Source organism: Panicum virgatum, chromosome 9N (genome assembly GCF_016808335.1).
Source record: "Panicum virgatum strain AP13 chromosome 9N, P.virgatum_v5, whole genome shotgun sequence".
Lineage (NCBI taxonomy): Eukaryota > Viridiplantae > Streptophyta > Magnoliopsida > Poales > Poaceae > Panicum > Panicum virgatum.
The window spans coordinates 9642733-9659693 of record NC_053153.1 but is presented as its reverse complement, the minus strand read 5'-3'; the positions used below and the strand labels follow the sequence as shown (position 1 = coordinate 9659693).

The following is a 16961-nucleotide window of genomic DNA, read 5'->3' as shown; positions in this document are numbered from 1 at the left end:
GCAAATAGCATCCACAATTTCATACACGAGCCAATCGATCCAGTCACTCATGAGGAGCGCCTTCTTGATGTCGGGATCAGATGAGGGCATGAGGCTGTACGTGAGGTGGAGCTTGGTGTGCGGCATGAGTGCTATCAGGCACGACGCCCTAGATTATTAGCGAATCAGAGATGAAATGGGAAGGACGATGGCTGGACCTCGCCGGACTCTGGGCGGATGGCGGCGAGGAGGCGATACGGGCACCGCGGCAGGTCCGTGAGGAACACCTCATTTTGCTGTCCGGGGTGGTGGCCGCAGCGCTCGAGCACGCGCAGATTGGGTAATGGGATCCCACCTGCTTCTTGGAGCGACGTGAGAAAGAAATGGATGCCAGGAATGCTCACTGACCGCTGAGCCCTTTTGCTTGGGAATGAATGCAAACGTTGGATTGAAAATGGACGCTGGAGATGGAGCAAAAGTTGCGGCTGTGTTTAGATCCGTAAAATGGTGATAAAAAGAGGCACATCGGACACTGTAGCATACTGTAGCACTTTTCGTTTGTTTGTGGTAATTGTTATTCTACCATGATCTAACTAGGTTCAAAAGATTCGTCTCGTCGTGTACATCAAAATTATGCAATGCAATTAGTTTCTTTATTTACTATATTTAATGCTTCATGTATGAGACAAAAGATTTGATGTGATAGGTGAATAGTAAAATTTGGAGAGAAATTTTGGACCTCGGACTCGGAAGCTGCCCGCTTCCCCTCCGTGTCTCCGCCCACATCGCGTCATAAATCCCTCTCCCCCCGTCCCGGCCTGTCACCTACCCCCCGCCATCCCAATCGCCAATCCGCCTGGTGCACGCGCCCCGAATCCACCGTCGCATTTGTTCGCGAGCTGCAGCTCCCGGTAACCCGTTCCGTTTCCGAGGGGCGGTCTGCTCTAGGGGCCGGCGCGTATTTAGATCCGGTCCTGCCTTGCGCTAGTGGGGGAGCGGATTTAGGTGAGCGAGCATCTTGATTTTTTTGACCAATCTTTTGCTCTGCCCCACCTCGTGGTGTTCGTCGTATAAATCTTCTGTGCGGGGTGGGACGAGGAGGCCAAGCCCGAAGCAAGAGCCGCGGTTTCAAGGATCCTCAGGTGAGCTATTCCCAGCCCTGTTCTGTCCCAAAGCTCGAATCGTTTCTGTGTACGGTGGCCTTGCCCTGCGTGTTCTTGAGCTCCTTGAAGCCCTTTGGGTTTCATTTGAGTTCAAACACCCGCGTTTTCATGCCTGTGCTGCTGCAACTGCATCGTCCGAGTTTGGGGTTGGTTGCCTGGATTTTGTCTATTAAAATTTAAATCCCAGTAATGGAGTGAAAAACTCTTGTGGACTGCTCGACCCCACAAAAATGTTTTCTTTTCTTTGATTGTCGCGTGTTCGCAGCATAGGTTGTTTCGATGTTTGGCCGTCGTCTGATTGGAGTTCTCGCCTGATGATTACTCCTATGTATGACCTTTCTCTGGTTTAGCTAATGCGATTGGAGGCTACGTGTCCTTTTCTTCAGGATTCAGGACCTGATGGTTATAACTCGTTGCTTAGGATTCCTCGGCCTTAATTTAAACCACTAGTATGGGGTGTAGAAATGTAGCCGCACGCTTCGCTGTTGTTCCGTTTTCAGTTATCCTAGAAGGAGTTATCCTAGATATTTGTTCCCTACTTCACAACTGCACATAGCTTCAATAGAGGTACCTACTACGTAGTAGGAGATGTTGAAAGCCTTGAAGGTTGTTCAGATATCAAATGCATAGTTTGTATTTTTAGTATTTATAGAAGTAAATATGCCCGTGTGTGGCACAGGAAGCCATATAAATATATTAATTAGCATATATTAATTATACATCATTTGTGTCGGTTTATAATAACATAATACGTGTCTGTTAAGAAATTCAGTTTTTTTTTCTATTTTACTTGCCAATTGCTAATTCTAAACTGTTTCGGACCCTTAACTCAGTATAATTCCGATTAGGACTTCGATCGACGGACCAAGGCTTCATTGTTTGCTTTAGTAATAGTAGAGATAGAGATAGAGATGATTGGTACAATTGTACACATATCACCTATTTTTTAGCTTTTCTCTGATGTAGCTTACAAATTGTTATTATTTGGTTCTTTCAAGTATTTCATTTCCCCCCGTACTGTTACCTTGGTCAAATGTATCAAGAAGAATGCTTATATGTTTGTAACATCTTGTTTCAGGAATCACCAAGTGTTCAAGTGCTGGTATTGGGAGTGAAAAAAAAAGGATTTAGACGTTGCTGTTTTACCTTTGTCTAAAAATGTTGAGGCAGAGTTCTAGTAGAAATCACAGATCCAGAGGTCTGAAGCTGAAGAAGGCTCTCCAGATAACTCTCTTGATTCTGGTTTCTGTTTGGTTGATCTACCAAGTTAAGCATTCTTATGAGAAGAAGGCGTCATATAGCGAAGATGAAGGGAATGATCTACATAAAGATGATAAGGACCAGGGGTTGGTAATCAGATTGAGCAGGAAGGACCTACCTCCAAAGATGGAGGCTGATTCTTCAACATTGGATGAAAAGGTGGAGGATGAAGAGAATGATGAAATGGAGCAAGAAATGAAACGTGATGAGAATGATGAGGACCCCATCGATGAGCAAGACCTGGAGAAGGACGAAGATCTTCCCGAGCCTGGTGAACATTCTGCTGACAAGGATGGAGATGATGTGGGTGTGTTTGAGGATGAAGAGCATAAGGAGCGGTCTCAGGAGGATCAAGAGAAGAGCTTCCATGGTGATAATGTTTCTAGTGCTGTCACTCATGATCCCCCATCATCTGAGCAAGATGAGCTGTCCGATCATGCCCAAGAGAAGGTCTTGTTCGTGGATGATGCTTCAACTGCAGTGCCTCATGAAAACCACAAGGCCGGAAGCAAGGAGGAAGTGCGCAGGGCTAGGGAGAAGAGTTTCAGAGGCGATGATGTTGCTAGCTCTGTGGATCATGATGCCAAGGTGACAAAACCTCTTCCAGAGGAACAATTGAACACCATGGATAGGATATTTGAAGGCACCACAAATTTGTCCAATGGAATTTCATTTCGGGGCCCTGGTGTAAATGGATCAAATGCTACCGGGGGACATGTGGCTACTCCAACTAATATGTCTTCCCATCAGGATGCTGACATTCCTAGCATGAACCCAGAAAGCAAGACCCATCCCACTCCAGCAAATTTGACCAGCCACCATGAGCAAACTAATTCAACTTTGAATGGTCAAACAGAGCAGCAAATGAATTCAACGGCGGTGCTGCAGGGCCAAGTACAGCCTTTGACTGACCAGACATCATCTGTTGAGTTGCATTCTCCACCAAATGGCACCTTGGCTCAGGTAACAGATGGGCAAAAGTCCACATCTGGAGCTGGAAATGATGACAATAACACTGGCGCATCCTCCACGCTGGTGGACAACAAGGCCGACAGTGAAGATGCTCACAAAGAAGATGTGGATGTCTCCACGAAAATAATGAACAGGGCAATGAGTGAAGAAGAAGTTGTCCCTGAATGATAAGAAGATGAGATCCTCCTCTCTTACTAGGCTCTGGTGTAACCTGTAAGTTCGTAGGACTTGGTTTCTTCATCTCCTAGACCCGGAGATGCAATGCAAGCAGGCTATCTCTGTTGCCCCCTTTTTGTAAAAGTGTTGATAGATACCTGCGTTGTATTGCCTAGTAGTAGTAGTAGTAGTACATCCTAATGGTCTGGGGCAAGTGATGAACAAGAAAGCATGCACCCACAAAGAAATATAGCGATTCGGCAGCTCTGAAACTTGGCTGCTGGAATCATGTGCCAACTAGGCTATCAATGAGATGTCCATCTCGGCCACCTTTATGCCTGAATACGTGTTGTTGTGAACTGTGATCCTTGGATAGTTGTAGCCATTTAAATGCTCTCTGTTGCAGCCTAACCTTGGTCTTGGAAGTTAACATGTCAACATTTAAATGCTCCCTGTTGCAGCCTTTCATTTGTATATGCTTTGCAGTTTCCTGGACTACAGGTCATGATTCTGTGCTGCAGCCTTCAGAGATTGTACCTGATCCAATCTCCAATACTTTCCCCAACTTTTCATGTTTCCCATTGGCGGAATGGCATATGAATAATCTCGGTGCTTTTTTAAAAACATAAAACAAAACTCGGTGCTGCAAACTTTGGTGTGCCAGCAGATGTAAAAATATGATTACCATCAACCCATGTGCCTTTACCGGCACCACCCACACCTATGTGATGTGACGCGAACGAGCGGTACCTTGGTTGGCTGGGTCCGCTCGGTGGAGCGCCCGCCGTCCGCGTTCGAGCGCCGCTCGACGCGGATTTCGCACCCGAGAACAGTGAGTTTTCTAAATAATTTCAGAGGAGCCTTTCAACGCGTGGAGCTACAAAGGAATTGCGATGCGTCGACGCGTCTTGATATCTGTGTATAGTTGTAGGTCTGGTTGTATACTTGTGGTGTGTGTGAGGTGTGCGTGTGTGTGGTGTAGGTGTGTGTCTGTATATGAACAGATGCTACAACTGTATCCAGATGAGAGGGTTCAAACAAAAAAACCTGTGATGTGACGTTAATGTTGAGTACTGGTACTGACTCGTATACTACTATCGGATGTCTTCAAAATTTCAAAACTTTACAAAAATTTTCATCACATTGAATTTTTTAACGCATGCATGAAACATCAAAAGTGGCTAAACAAAATAATTAATTACACAGTTTGTCTATAATTTGTGAGACGAATTTTTTAAACCTAGTTAATCTATGGCGAGACAATAATTATCAAATATAAACAAATGCTATAGTATTTTACAACCAAAACTGTATGCATCTAAAAAGGGTACGACCCTGTGGCCTGTACCGTGTGGGTGTGGCCCTGTTTCCCTTTTGTGAATTAATTCATGCTACATGTGGGATCATTTAAATCCAGGGCTCTGAACATTGGAAACTGTCGTGTCAAATTTCGCCGCAGTCTGCACCATACGCTGCCTCTGACTGAAATGCAGAAACGAAACGATATAAAATCGGCTGCGTTGGATTTTAGAGCAAGCTCTTCGTTTTCTAGACGGCTAAACTTTAACCCGGGCAAGCCAAAAATAATCTAATTATTTAGAGTATTAAATAAAATCTACTCATAAAACTTTGTGTACAGATAAATGCTAATTTGTGAGAAGAATCTAATAAATATAATTAATCCTTAATTTGCTACATTGATACTACTGTAAACAACATTTTATTTAATGTGACAGAGCTAAAGTTTTACCCTCCGGAGATGAACAGCTCCCAAGGTTCATTTGGGTGTGGGTCTACACTTCCTGCAAATTATAGATCCAAATAGGACAATGATGCAGCGGTGCAGACAACTGAAAATGCAAGTGCAAACACAAATATCGCAGTCCGGAACGGCTTGGTTGGGAATGCGCTCGGCGCTTCTTGACAGAGCTGCAGTCCCTGATGTTGACAAATGTTCCGTTCGTAGGACCAAATGTTTGCGCTCTTCAGCGTGCTGGAATCATATATATTCCAACTAGGCGACTATCGATGAGATGTGTACATCTCAGCCGCCTTTGTGTCTGAATGTGTGTTGATGTGAATTGTGATGAGTTACAACTTACATTGGGCCATGGCACGATTAGGTGCTGCAGACACCTCAAAAGTAATCCGATTAGGCTTCGTTTTATTTTGGAAATTCTTGTATAAACCGATTTGGAGAGGGGTACGACTTCCCCGGCCTATAAATATAAAGCCTAATGCCGATTGAGGTATTCCAAATCGAATCAATCAAAATATCGCATTACTTTTTATCTCTCAAACTCTAGTCTTTTCCAACCTTAGATTGCTTTTTTCTTTCGTCTCGACCACGTTTGAAGACGTTCTGAGTGGCCTGGCGACCTCAGAGCAACCCTAGCCGCGCAAGCTCCGACGGGGTCCCTCCCGAACTCGCGTTTATAGGTCTTCACGGTTCTATGCTCCACACCGGTCAGACCGGTCCGCCAGGGCATCGCTGGTTCAGATTGTTTTGACGATATGTGTGAAGCCATTGAAGATTCTGATGATCTAGACAAGCTGGGCCAAGGATTTGCATCGGCCGATCCTTTAGAAAAGGTAGACATTGGTGATGGAACTATCCCTAGACCGACCTTTGTAAACAAAAATTTATCGGCTGGATATAAAGCCGATTTGGTTAATTTATTGAAGGAATATGTTGATTGCTTTGCTTGGGAGTATCATGAAATGCCCGGTTTAAGTCGTGATCTTGTCGAGCATAGTTTACCGATTAAAGTCGGTTTTAGACCTTATAAACAATCGGTCAGGTGTTTCAATCCCATTATTTATGACCGAATTAAAACTAAAATTAATCGTTTACTTGATGCTGGATTTATTCGGTCTTGTCGTTATGCTGATTGGATCTCTAATATTGTGCCCGTTGAGAAAAATGATTCGGGGAAAATTAGAGTGTGCATTGATTTTAGAGATCTTAATAAAGCTACTACTAAGGATGAATATCCTATACCTATAGCCGATATGCTAATCAATGAGGCTTCCGGACATCGTGTCATTAGTTTTCTTGATGGCAACGCCGGTTACAATCAAATATTCATGGCCGAAGAAGATATATCTAAAACGGCCTTTAGATGTCCAGGATTTGTCGGCTTGTTTGAGTGGGTTGTTATGACTTTTGGTTTGAAAATTGCAGGTGCTACTTATCAAAGAGCTATGAATTTAATCTTCCATGATTTGCTTGGTGTCATCTTGGAGGTGTACATTGATGATATTGTCATTAAATCGGCCGGTTTGGATCATCATTTAGCCGATTTGAAACTTACTCTTGAGAGGATGCACCGGTATGGTTTGAAGATGAATCTACTCAAATGTGCTTTTGGTGTATCGGCTGGAAAATTTCTTGGCTTCATTATTCATGAGAAGGGAATAGAGGTTGATCCTAAAAGAATTGAAGCCATGAGGAAGGTTGAAGCCCCTACATGCAAGGAGGATTTACAGAAGTTCTTGGGCAAGGTAAATTTCTTGAGAATGTTTATATCTAACTTGTCCAGGAAGATCGATGATTTTACTCCTATTCTTCGGTTAAAAGATGAAACCGACTTGGGAGGCAAAACAGCAAGAAGTATTTGAGAAGATCAAGATTTATTTGTCTTCGCCACCCGTACTCAAAGCACCTAGGAGAGGAGTACCTTTCAGACTTTATGTGGCTGCTGAAGACAAGGTTATTGGGGCTGTTTTGACTCAAGAAACCGAAGGGAAGGAGTATATCATTACATATTTAAACCGACGACTTATTGATGCGGAGACGAGATATACATTTATTGAGAAGTTGTGTTTGTCTCTTTATTATGCTTGTACCAAATTAACACATTATCTACTATCTAGTACTTGCATAGTAGTATGTCAAACCGATGTGATCAAGCATATGTTACAAAAACCGATTTTGAGTGGTAGAATCGGCAAGTGAGCTTATGCTTTGGTTGAATATGATTTGGCTTGTGAACCTTTAAAATCTATGAGAGGCCAAATTATAGCGAATTTTATTGTTGAGCATCGGATTAATGACAAACATGATCTAGAAGTCGGCTATATTACGTGCACACCATGGAAGTCGTATTTTGATGGATCGGTTTGTGATGATGGTCAAGGGATTGGTGTTGTTCTTATTTCTCCAAATGGTGCTGTTTTTGAATTTTCAAACCGATTGGAAGAAGAGTGCACAAATAACCAAGTTAAATATGAGGCTCTTCTATTTGGCTTGGAATTCTTGCAATCCATGAGCGTGAAGCATGTTGAAGCCTTTGGAGATTCCCTTCTGGTGGTGCAGCAAGTATATAAGGTATGCCAGTGCTATAATGGTTCTCTAAATGTATATCTTGATAAATGGCTCGATATTATTTCTTCTTTCGATGAATTTATTATCAAACATATTCCGAGGGAAGAGAATGGAAAGACAAATACTCTGGCTCAGCAAGCATCTGGCTATAATGTTACGAAAAAATATTTCAACATTCGCAAACCGATGCAAATGAAAGCCGAGTGTCTATATCTGGATGCACCGGTCCGACCGGTCAGCGAGACCGGTCTGACCGGTCCAGAGACCGATCTGACCGGTAATGCAGCTGTTGGTTCTGATTCGGCCAAGAAAGATGATTCAATTGTCTCGGCCGAAACTCAGGATTGGAGGGTCCCTCTTATATCATATTTGAGAGATCCTGGTCGTGGAGCGGAGAGAAATATTCGGCGTTTGGCTTTTAAGTATGTTTTGATTGACGATGAGCTTTATCGTCGAACTGCCGAAAATTTGCTTCTCAAGTGTTTAGACTCGAATCATGCCCGGATTGCTATGGGTGAGGTTCATGAAGGTATTTGTGGTACTCATCAATCGGCTCCCAAAATGAAGTGGTTACTTAGAAGGGCCGGTTTCTATTGGCCCACCATGCTATCCGATTGTTTCAAATACTATAAAGGGTGTGAAGAATGTCAGCGGTTTGGTGATTTACAATTGGTGCCTGCTGCGTTAATGCATCCTATTATTAAACCATGGCCGTTCCGAGGTTGGGGGTTGGATTTCATTGGACAAATTAATCCTCCATCTTCAAAGGAGCATCGCTTCGTGTTGGTTGCTACAGATTATTTCACTAAATGGACCGAAGCGGTTCCTTTGAAGAATATGACACATAAGGAGGTAATTGAGTTTATTACTGAGCATATTATTCATAGATTCGGCATTCCATAAACTTTGACAACGGATCAAGGTTCTTCATTTATATCAAAAGAGGTGCGTGCCTTTGCCGAATCTTATAAGATTAAGTTGCTCAATTCATATACATACTATGCTCAGGCCAATGGACAGGCCGAGTCTAGTAATAAGATTTTGATCAAACTTGTCAAGAAAAAGATAGAAGAAAATCCTAAGAAGTGGCATGAAGTGTTATCCGAAGCATTGTGGGCTCATCGTATATCTATACATGGTGCTACTAAGGTTACTCCTTTTGAGCTTGTGTATGGTCAAGAGGCCGTTTTACCTGTTGAGGTAAATCTGGACGCATATAGATTGGCAAAGCAAAATGATCTCTCCGTTGTTGATTACCATGATTTGATGATAGATAATATTGATGAGGTGACCGACAAGCGTTTGAAGGCTTTGAAGGAGACTGAGAAAGACAAGCTTCGGGTGGCCAGAGCTTACAACAAAAAGGTAAAACTTAAATCTTTTCAGGTTGGGGATCTGGTTTGGAACACAATTTTGCCTCTTGAGATGAAAAACAACAAGTTTGGCAAATGGTCGCCAAGTTGGGAGGATCCATACAAGATTATCAAAGTTATCTCCGGTAATTCGTATATGGTGAAGACGGTACAAGGTGAGCGTCTACCAAGGGCTATCAATGGGAGGTACTTGAAGTTCTATCCTAGCGTATGGCAAAGTGCATGAGGACGAAGATGGCCGGTATTGGATATCGCCCTTAGTTTTATTTTTTAGACTTGTATGCTCTGTGTAAAATATGTACATCAGGATAGTTCTTGCTTTTTGGTTTGTGAAACTCACCAAAAAACAGGAGGGCATATGTTGACAGCCAATTCTGGCAGTTCAGAGGTCGACCAGTCTGACCGGTCGGGCCGACCGGTCTGTCCAGTTGTAATCCGAGTAGGCTTCGTTTTATTTTGGAAATTCTTGTATAAACCGACTTAGAGAGGGGTACGACTTCCCCGGCCTATAAATATAAAGGTTAAGGCCGATTGAGGTATTCCCAATCGAATCAATCAAAATATCGCATTACTTTTTATCTCTCAAACCCTAGTCTTTTCCAACCCTAGATTGCTTTTTTCTTTCGTCTCGACGACGTTTGAAGACGTTCTGAGTGGCCTGGCGGCCTCAGAGCAACCCTAGCCGCGCAAGCTCCGACGGGGTCCCTCCAAAGATCGCGTTTATAGGTCTTCGCGGTTCTATGCTCCACACCGGTCAGACCGGTCTGCGGAACCGATCAGACCGATCTGCCAGGGCATCGCTGGTTCAGATCGTTTTGACGATCTCCTACGTGTTCTAGCGCATTCGAGTGTGTTGGCGCGATTTTGTGTCAACACTTACATGCATAAAGTATTAAATCTAGACGAAATAAAAAACGAATTGTATATTTTACTTGTAAATTAAGAGACGAATCTAATGAGTCTAATTAGGCTACGATTAGACACTAAAATACTACAGTAATTGCTACAGTGCGTATGCTTTAGTGATGGATTAGTTAGGCTCATTAGATTCGTCTCGTAGTTTATAGACGAATTCTGTAATTAGTTTTATAATTAGTCTATGTTTGATACTTCTAATGTGAAAAGATTCCACTTCAAAAACTTACAGACACAACTAAACGAAGCCTGGAATACAGAAAGAAATGACAAACGCCAGGACTGTCTGATGTACCTGAATACACTGCCCGGCAGTTCGACCTGCATATGCGTATCGAGCGAACATTGGCATCCAGTTTGACCTCTCCTGCCTAAGGTTGTAGTGGCAGGACGACGGGTCAACGGCCACTGGTCTACACTTTGGTCATGCCTAGGTCCAACAAACATGATCATCCAATGCTGCAGACGAGACGACTGAATTACAGAATACCATACATAACAGTTCAGCACGGCTGGAAACGCAGTCAGCTGCACTGACAGGATGCTAATTAGCTGATATTTACAATGTTCCATGCAACAAAATATTTGCACTTCTGCAGGCTAGCCCAGAGCTAGCGCAAGAATAGACAAATACCTGCTGATTAGCCAGGAGCTAATGCAGAGTGACAAAACCAAAACCGACACACGTATTCGCAGGTTAGCCAAGAGCTAACACATGCGTGACATGACAAAACCTTTGCCCACTGCCGGGTTAGCCAGGAGCTAACACGAGCTGAATTCACTACGACGACTCTGTCGGGCAAGATGCGTGCGGGTCAGCGAGGAGCTAACCTGTGCGTACACTTGACGACTTTATTGTTCTAATTTGGGGGGAGATGAGGTCAATTAGGTATTGGCCTGGGTTCTCCCCGATGTATCGATAGCCTGATGCAGTGATGCTGTGTAGAGTTACTCGCAGAAGTCGAGGAACCCCATGTATTCATGGTTGTTGATCATGGAAATGCTCTTCTGGAACCCAACAACGCCTGAAATTCAACAAAACAAGAGGCCTTAGGAAATATTTTAAAATGACTAAAATTTAAGTTTGCAAACTCACACAGGTAGAACTTAACAAGCAGAGCTATGTTTGCAGACACAGTAGTATGAGACTACTGAAACTTATGGATGCATGTTAATGACAAGATTTGAAGCAACATACTCACCATGCTCTATTGTTTTTCAAGAAAACCTGTACATGATACTAACAATAATTTCCTTTGGGTCAACTTCAATACGGCTGCTATGGGGTTACCAATTCAATCGGTTATGAGGCAAACAATTCACTGAACTTGAAAAATGGCACTTACCCATTGTAAGAGCACTGGCGAAGATGACAGAGGAGAGGATGAAGACAATTATCGATGCTCTCTTGAGCACATGCACAATCTTTCGAACCAGGCACTGGCCCCAGAATCCAGCCAGTACAGAAACGAAGATGAGATAGCCAGCTTCAGATAGAGAAAACAGTGCACGTTCTTACTGTGGGAACAACCATACATTGAAAAAATGTATAGAAAATTTTAAACAGACTTGGAGAGCCATGGACTTACCGAAGGGGATGGGGAATCTGTGCAGGAAGTAGAACTCCACCACAGAGAGGGAGGAGGAGAACATCATCACAAATGTTGCTGTTGCACTTGCAACCTGCATGGCAATGCAATATGTATCATTTACCAAGGAAAGAAATGTATGAACACGTAGATCACCTAAAGAGGTGACATTGTGTCTCCCTTAAATTGCAAAGTGCAAATCGGGCGGACTACAATAGATTACCATTGATCAATCAACTGGGCCTTTACAACTTGACTACTCTGGATCTCTCCCAGTAAATGCTCAGTTTGGTTAAGATACCAATTGCAAGAAAGTTAAGCCAATGGTAAAGTAACATTGATGACTCAAGAAGCATTTGAAACCTCTAATAAGTCTCAAAGAGATAGGTGTACTGCTAACCTATACTGCAAATTGACTATCCAGTTGTATATAGATTGATCTTTTCCATGAGATGCTTATACATACAGCTGGAAAGGACAAGACCCATTCTTGTCTTTCTCCCCAAGTCTTGTGCACTGCCCTGGTCATTGCCTTAGGCTCCAATGCATTGCAATCATGATTAAAGCTGTATTGTACCGTTACAGAATGAACTTCTATCTCTATTGCACCTATGTTACATTTAACTGTACTGTTGGTGATTAAAGCTACAAGTTCTGTGTCAATTGAAAAGGCTTAGCTCCTTGGTGCACTCGTGATAAGAGATCATTTCAAATATGCTGTGTGGATGTATGCCAACATATAATTCACAATTCAGCTCGATAATATTTGAAAATGAACTACATGAAATGAAATTTGGCATGAAAGTGAGGCAATTTAAATACCTGAGGTATGCACCCGAGCTCAAGAAGAAGTGGACCAAGGATGAACCCACCACCAGATCCTAGAAGACCACCAACAGTCCCGCCGAGGAGACCACAGAGGGCGCAGAAGATCAGTTGTGCTGGTGACCACTCGATAGAGGCCTCACACACACACACTAAGTTCCCATTCATACGGCGAGCACGACTCTCCCTGCATAGCTGCACGGCCTCCCACAGGAACACACTCACCGCAACTGGAACCTAAATTATTTAGCACAGCATTAATAGTTATGAACCAGAATTGTTCCGTGTGTTCTGATTTGTGTGTGTAGCAGAATTAACACTTTAACAGCCAGCTTTCCATGTGCAACAAAGCAAAGGTTGATGTTTGGTGGAGGTTTGAGAGCTGCTCAAAAAGTGGCCTATGCACATGCCAATCTAGGCCTAACATGGGCACATGGCTTATGTTCTGAAAAGACATGCTAAATCCAAAGAAAAAAAATGAATGCTCAAACAACAACCCAACAATATAGGTCTTAAAATCAATTGAAGATATGCAGATATAACGTTAGTTTAGACAAAAACAGTGACACAGTAAAACAATCATCACCTGTAGAATGTTGATTAGCCAGTAGAAAGTGCTGCATGATTTCGAATTATTCTGCAAGAAAAGTTACTGCAGTTAATAACCATTGCCATGTAAAGGAGATGAAGAAAGGAGTCAAAAGATGGCGTTTTATTCTCATGTGCACGATAGTAACTAAGCTCTGGATAGTCGGCATTTTATCAGAAAGTGATTCTATTAATGGGTGAAGGCCTGTTATCTTTTAAGGTACCAATCACTGTCATGAAGACTTGGCTGTTATTAAATAGTAAAGGTAAAAAATATTCTGAGTGTAGAAGGGATACCTTGAGAACTTGCAGCACCAAGAAACATGACCAGATAGACATTAGAACTAGGATATTCTTCCACCTGAAATTGAACAGAAAAGTCTCCTGAAATAACAAATGACATATCAGTGATTAGATCACATGATGACAAACTGTCTTTTGTTTCTTCTTGCTGTCAAGCATGTTCAGAGCATCTATCAACATCCGCCCAGGCCCTAACCATGTTATATGCCCATGAATACTCTAAGCAAGTTAGTATATAGCCAAGGATCATTGAGTGGATCTGAATAATATTTGTCAACCAATCAAGGCATGGTTTGAAAGGTGGATCTGAAAGCTCACTCATACTATATGATTATGTCATAGGCTCCACAGGTGCTTACCAATGCAGACTTCACCTTGGGCTGAGGCTGAGTCAAGAGAGGCTCCACGTAGCCTGAGCCAATTACCACTGCACACGTTCAAATCGGACCACATGTTAAATATATCATAAAATGAATATTAGCTGTAAGATAAAATAACTGATGCTCATCGATATCAAAAAGATCTGTCAAACTATCATGCAAGCGGTACATTTCTCACCATCATTTGCGGCACAAGCAGCCTTTGATTCCTCTTCTCTCTCGTGCGTCTCCATCTGCAATCATTCACAACAGGGGTTAACAAAAAAGAGACTATCAGGACGCAGTGATTCGACAGCAAAGCATCATAGATGTGATGGAAACCAACAATAATCCTGGTCTCCTCCTTCCACATGAGAATTCCCTTGTAGAACGACCTTGATGAAGTGCCTGCAACAAATTGATCAGACAAAACACGCCTCCATCTCATCAGACACAGAAAGTAGTAGGACCGAGCAAATGAGTACATGTGGCTTGCTTAAATTTGGCGGCATGTAGAGGCAAGCAATCATTACCTACGAAGAGGATTATGATGAGGATGGTGATGAGCCAGTAGGGGAAGATGACGCTGAGCTCGACTCCGATGGTGATGCCGAGCATGAGCATGGGTTGGAAGAGCAGCGCCAGCTTGTAGTCGATGACGGGCGCCTCCTTGGTCGGGTGCGACACCTGGAGATTGTACCACACGGATGACGCCGAGGCGCCCATGATCATGCCTGCGCCCAAAGCGAACCAAGCGAGCACGCGCGTCAGCGAGGAGCAAATCAGCAGATGCATGCATCGGCAGTTGAGTTCGGAAAGCCAGCGCTGCTTGTGGCGATTTTTTTTTTAGAACAGATAGGCGTGGGTGCTGGCGATCTCACCGATCTGTGAGTGAGTGCCGGGAGATAGCTTACATTTGGAGAGCGCGGCGGCGGACTTGGTGTCGAAGCCGACGACGAGGTTGAGCATGGGCACGAAGATCCCGCCGCCGCCGACGCCACCTACGGTGCCGAACGCGGAGCCGAAGAACCCGACGACGGTGGCCACCACCACCCGCCAGTTGAACGCGAGGTCCTGGGGAAATTGAGAAAACCGACCACAGCGACGCGCCGCGAGGTCAGAACTCGGCGCAGCGAAACCGGATGGCCGGAAACGGGAGGAGGCGAGAGGCAAAAGAGCGAACGCCTTACGGGCCAGACGCGCGGGGAGCGGGAAGTCAGGCGTAGGAGGCCATCTCTGCCCTCGGCGGCGCGCGGGTCCGCGGCGGAGAGGACGAAGCAGGCGAGGAGGGCCGCGCAGGCGCCCCCCGCGGCGACGTAGGCGAGGAACCCCCGCGTGCTGGACCTGTTGAGGCGGCCGTAGAGTGAGCCCGCGTTCCCCTCCATCACCACGCAGCCCCGCGGCGACGGCACGCAGCACTAGTGTAGTGTCCTAGCTACGACACCTCCACGAGTGGTGGAGGAATGCGGCGCGAAGAGGAATCACGGAGGAAGACGGCGAAGGGGAGGGGAGAGAGAGAGAGGGGAGGAGAGATAGGAGGAATGGCGGTCACCCGCCCGCCTCCGCCCCAGTCCTTTATAGGCGGCGGCGGCCCGGGCAGCGGGAGGGCGGGTGCGGATGAGATCGAGATGGATCGCGCGCGGCCTGTGGGGTGGGTGTGGGTGTGGTTGTTGTGGGATGGGCGAGCGAGTAGCGACGGAGCGAGACCGAGACGAGGGAGGAGGCGCGTTTCGATTTTGGCATCGCCTCCTCCCCTCGGCGAATCGTGACGGACCGCAACCGTAGCGCCAGCGGCGAGCGAGCGAGCCATCGGAGTCACAGTCACGCACGTGGGCCCGAGCCGCCTGGCTACGGCGTCGGCGACGCCTGCCAGCGAGCAGAGGCCAAGTTACCGCGCGGTGATTTCGCAGGAGTATCTATTTGTGGGGAGAGCGTGTAATCTACTCCCTCCGGTTTTTTAGGTGTATTCCATTGGCTACAGATAGGGACTAGGGAGTAATTGGCGTTATCTAATTGACTCCATGCATTGCAGCGCGGCTCTTGCTCTCTCCCTCTCTCCAAACCGTGCCGTGGATGAAACTTGTCAAGTGGCAGAGAACGCACGCATCCTCCTCTGGTAAAACGCGCATTGGCTGCATGTGTCTATCGCCCAGCAAGCTTTGAGAATTGAGACAGCAAACAAAATGATTCCGTTTAGGAATAGGAAGTATATAAAAGAATGATTCAGTTTTAGTTTCTTGCTAAAAGAGCACAAATTTAAGAGGCAAGCTTCGTCAAGAGCTGATTGCGAGGACCTCTATTTCCCGAGCAAGCTGGTCGGATAGATTTGTTCCCCTCCGTGACAACTTGTCACCAACTGTGTGACAAATGGATTCTTTCTTTATCAGGAACAAATCCATATACTAATAACCTTGTTGATATGAAAACAGGTACTCCATCTGTTTAACATAATTGTTGTTTTAGCTTTAACCTACATCGCGTTATATATTTTAGCATTGATTCCAAAATATACGTAGTTTGACAAGATGCCAATGAGATATTAAGAGAGTATTTCTTGCGATTAAAATAAAAAAATATATCCTATAATATTAAAAGTGTACAGGTTTTACAAACTCATGGTTAAAATACAAGTATTTGACTTAGAAGTGCACTATTTTCAATAGAAGTATTTGAATTAGAATAACTATTTTCACGATGACCTTGCATGAACCATTAATGCCAAGTAGTGAAAGCAATAGATCCATCTCTTGTTTTTCATGACGTGGAGAAAAGAGAAACAATAGAAAGAAAAATATCTACTAGTAGTAATTAACAGACAGGAGCAAGAGACACATTTTTGTAAACGTTTTTTTCCCCACTGTATGGATGTTGTTTATTTGTGATAACTGTCAGTGTGTCATGTAATTACCAGGTGTTATATATTCTTGTAAACCACTTTTACATTGACTTGTCTATAGTTTTGTCGATCTATATAGCATATATAGCATTATAAACAAACAGATTAACATATGGTTTAGGCTCTCAAGTCTATGATTCTAAATTTTCACTATATAAATAGTGATTGTTGGGTACTCCTTCCGTCCCAAAATACAAATCATTTTAGAAATTTTAATACACATTAACAAAAACATAAACTAACCATGTTTGCCCCT

The 16961-nt window shown here is 44.1% G+C and overlaps 2 protein-coding genes across 2 annotated transcripts; one reads left to right on the top strand and one right to left on the bottom strand.

Annotated features, from left to right (window-relative positions):
- Positions 1 to 782: 782 nt before the first annotated feature.
- On the top strand, positions 783 to 3980 carry LOC120689763 (FK506-binding protein 5-like). Its single transcript, XM_039972161.1, has 2 exons — positions 783 to 1121; positions 2221 to 3980. The coding sequence occupies exon 2, from the start codon at positions 2301 to 2303 to the stop codon at positions 3540 to 3542; it is 1242 nt and encodes a 413-aa protein (XP_039828095.1). The 5' UTR covers positions 783 to 1121; positions 2221 to 2300; the 3' UTR covers positions 3543 to 3980.
- Positions 3981 to 10613: 6633 nt separating this feature from the next.
- LOC120688246 (sulfite exporter TauE/SafE family protein 4-like) lies at positions 10614 to 15401 on the bottom strand. Its single transcript, XM_039970484.1, has 12 exons — positions 15000 to 15401; positions 14724 to 14883; positions 14343 to 14543; positions 14156 to 14217; positions 14009 to 14063; positions 13810 to 13877; positions 13445 to 13531; positions 13146 to 13196; positions 12557 to 12796; positions 11735 to 11828; positions 11492 to 11632; positions 10614 to 11170 (listed from the first exon to the last, which is right to left on the bottom strand). The coding sequence occupies exons 1-12, from the start codon at positions 15192 to 15194 to the stop codon at positions 11094 to 11096; spliced, it is 1431 nt and encodes a 476-aa protein (XP_039826418.1). The 5' UTR covers positions 15195 to 15401; the 3' UTR covers positions 10614 to 11093.
- Positions 15402 to 16961: the final 1560 nt, after the last annotated feature.

Bases quoted from the DNA above. Each gene is read 5' to 3' on its own strand.
- LOC120689763 (XM_039972161.1), top strand. From the start codon at position 2,301: ATGTTGAGGCAGAGTTCTAGTAGAAATCACAGATCCAGAGGTCTGAAG.
- LOC120688246 (XM_039970484.1), bottom strand. From the start codon at position 15,194: ATGGAGGGGAACGCGGGCTCACTCTACGGCCGCCTCAACAGGTCCAGC. The intron at 12,797-13,145 runs GTGATGATTGTT...TAAATAATTTAG, and splicing joins GGCTAATCAACATTCTACAG to GTTCCAGTTGCGGTGAGTGT. The intron at 11,171-11,491 runs GTAAGTGCCATT...GTTGAATTTCAG, and splicing joins CGCCAGTGCTCTTACAATGG to GCGTTGTTGGGTTCCAGAAG.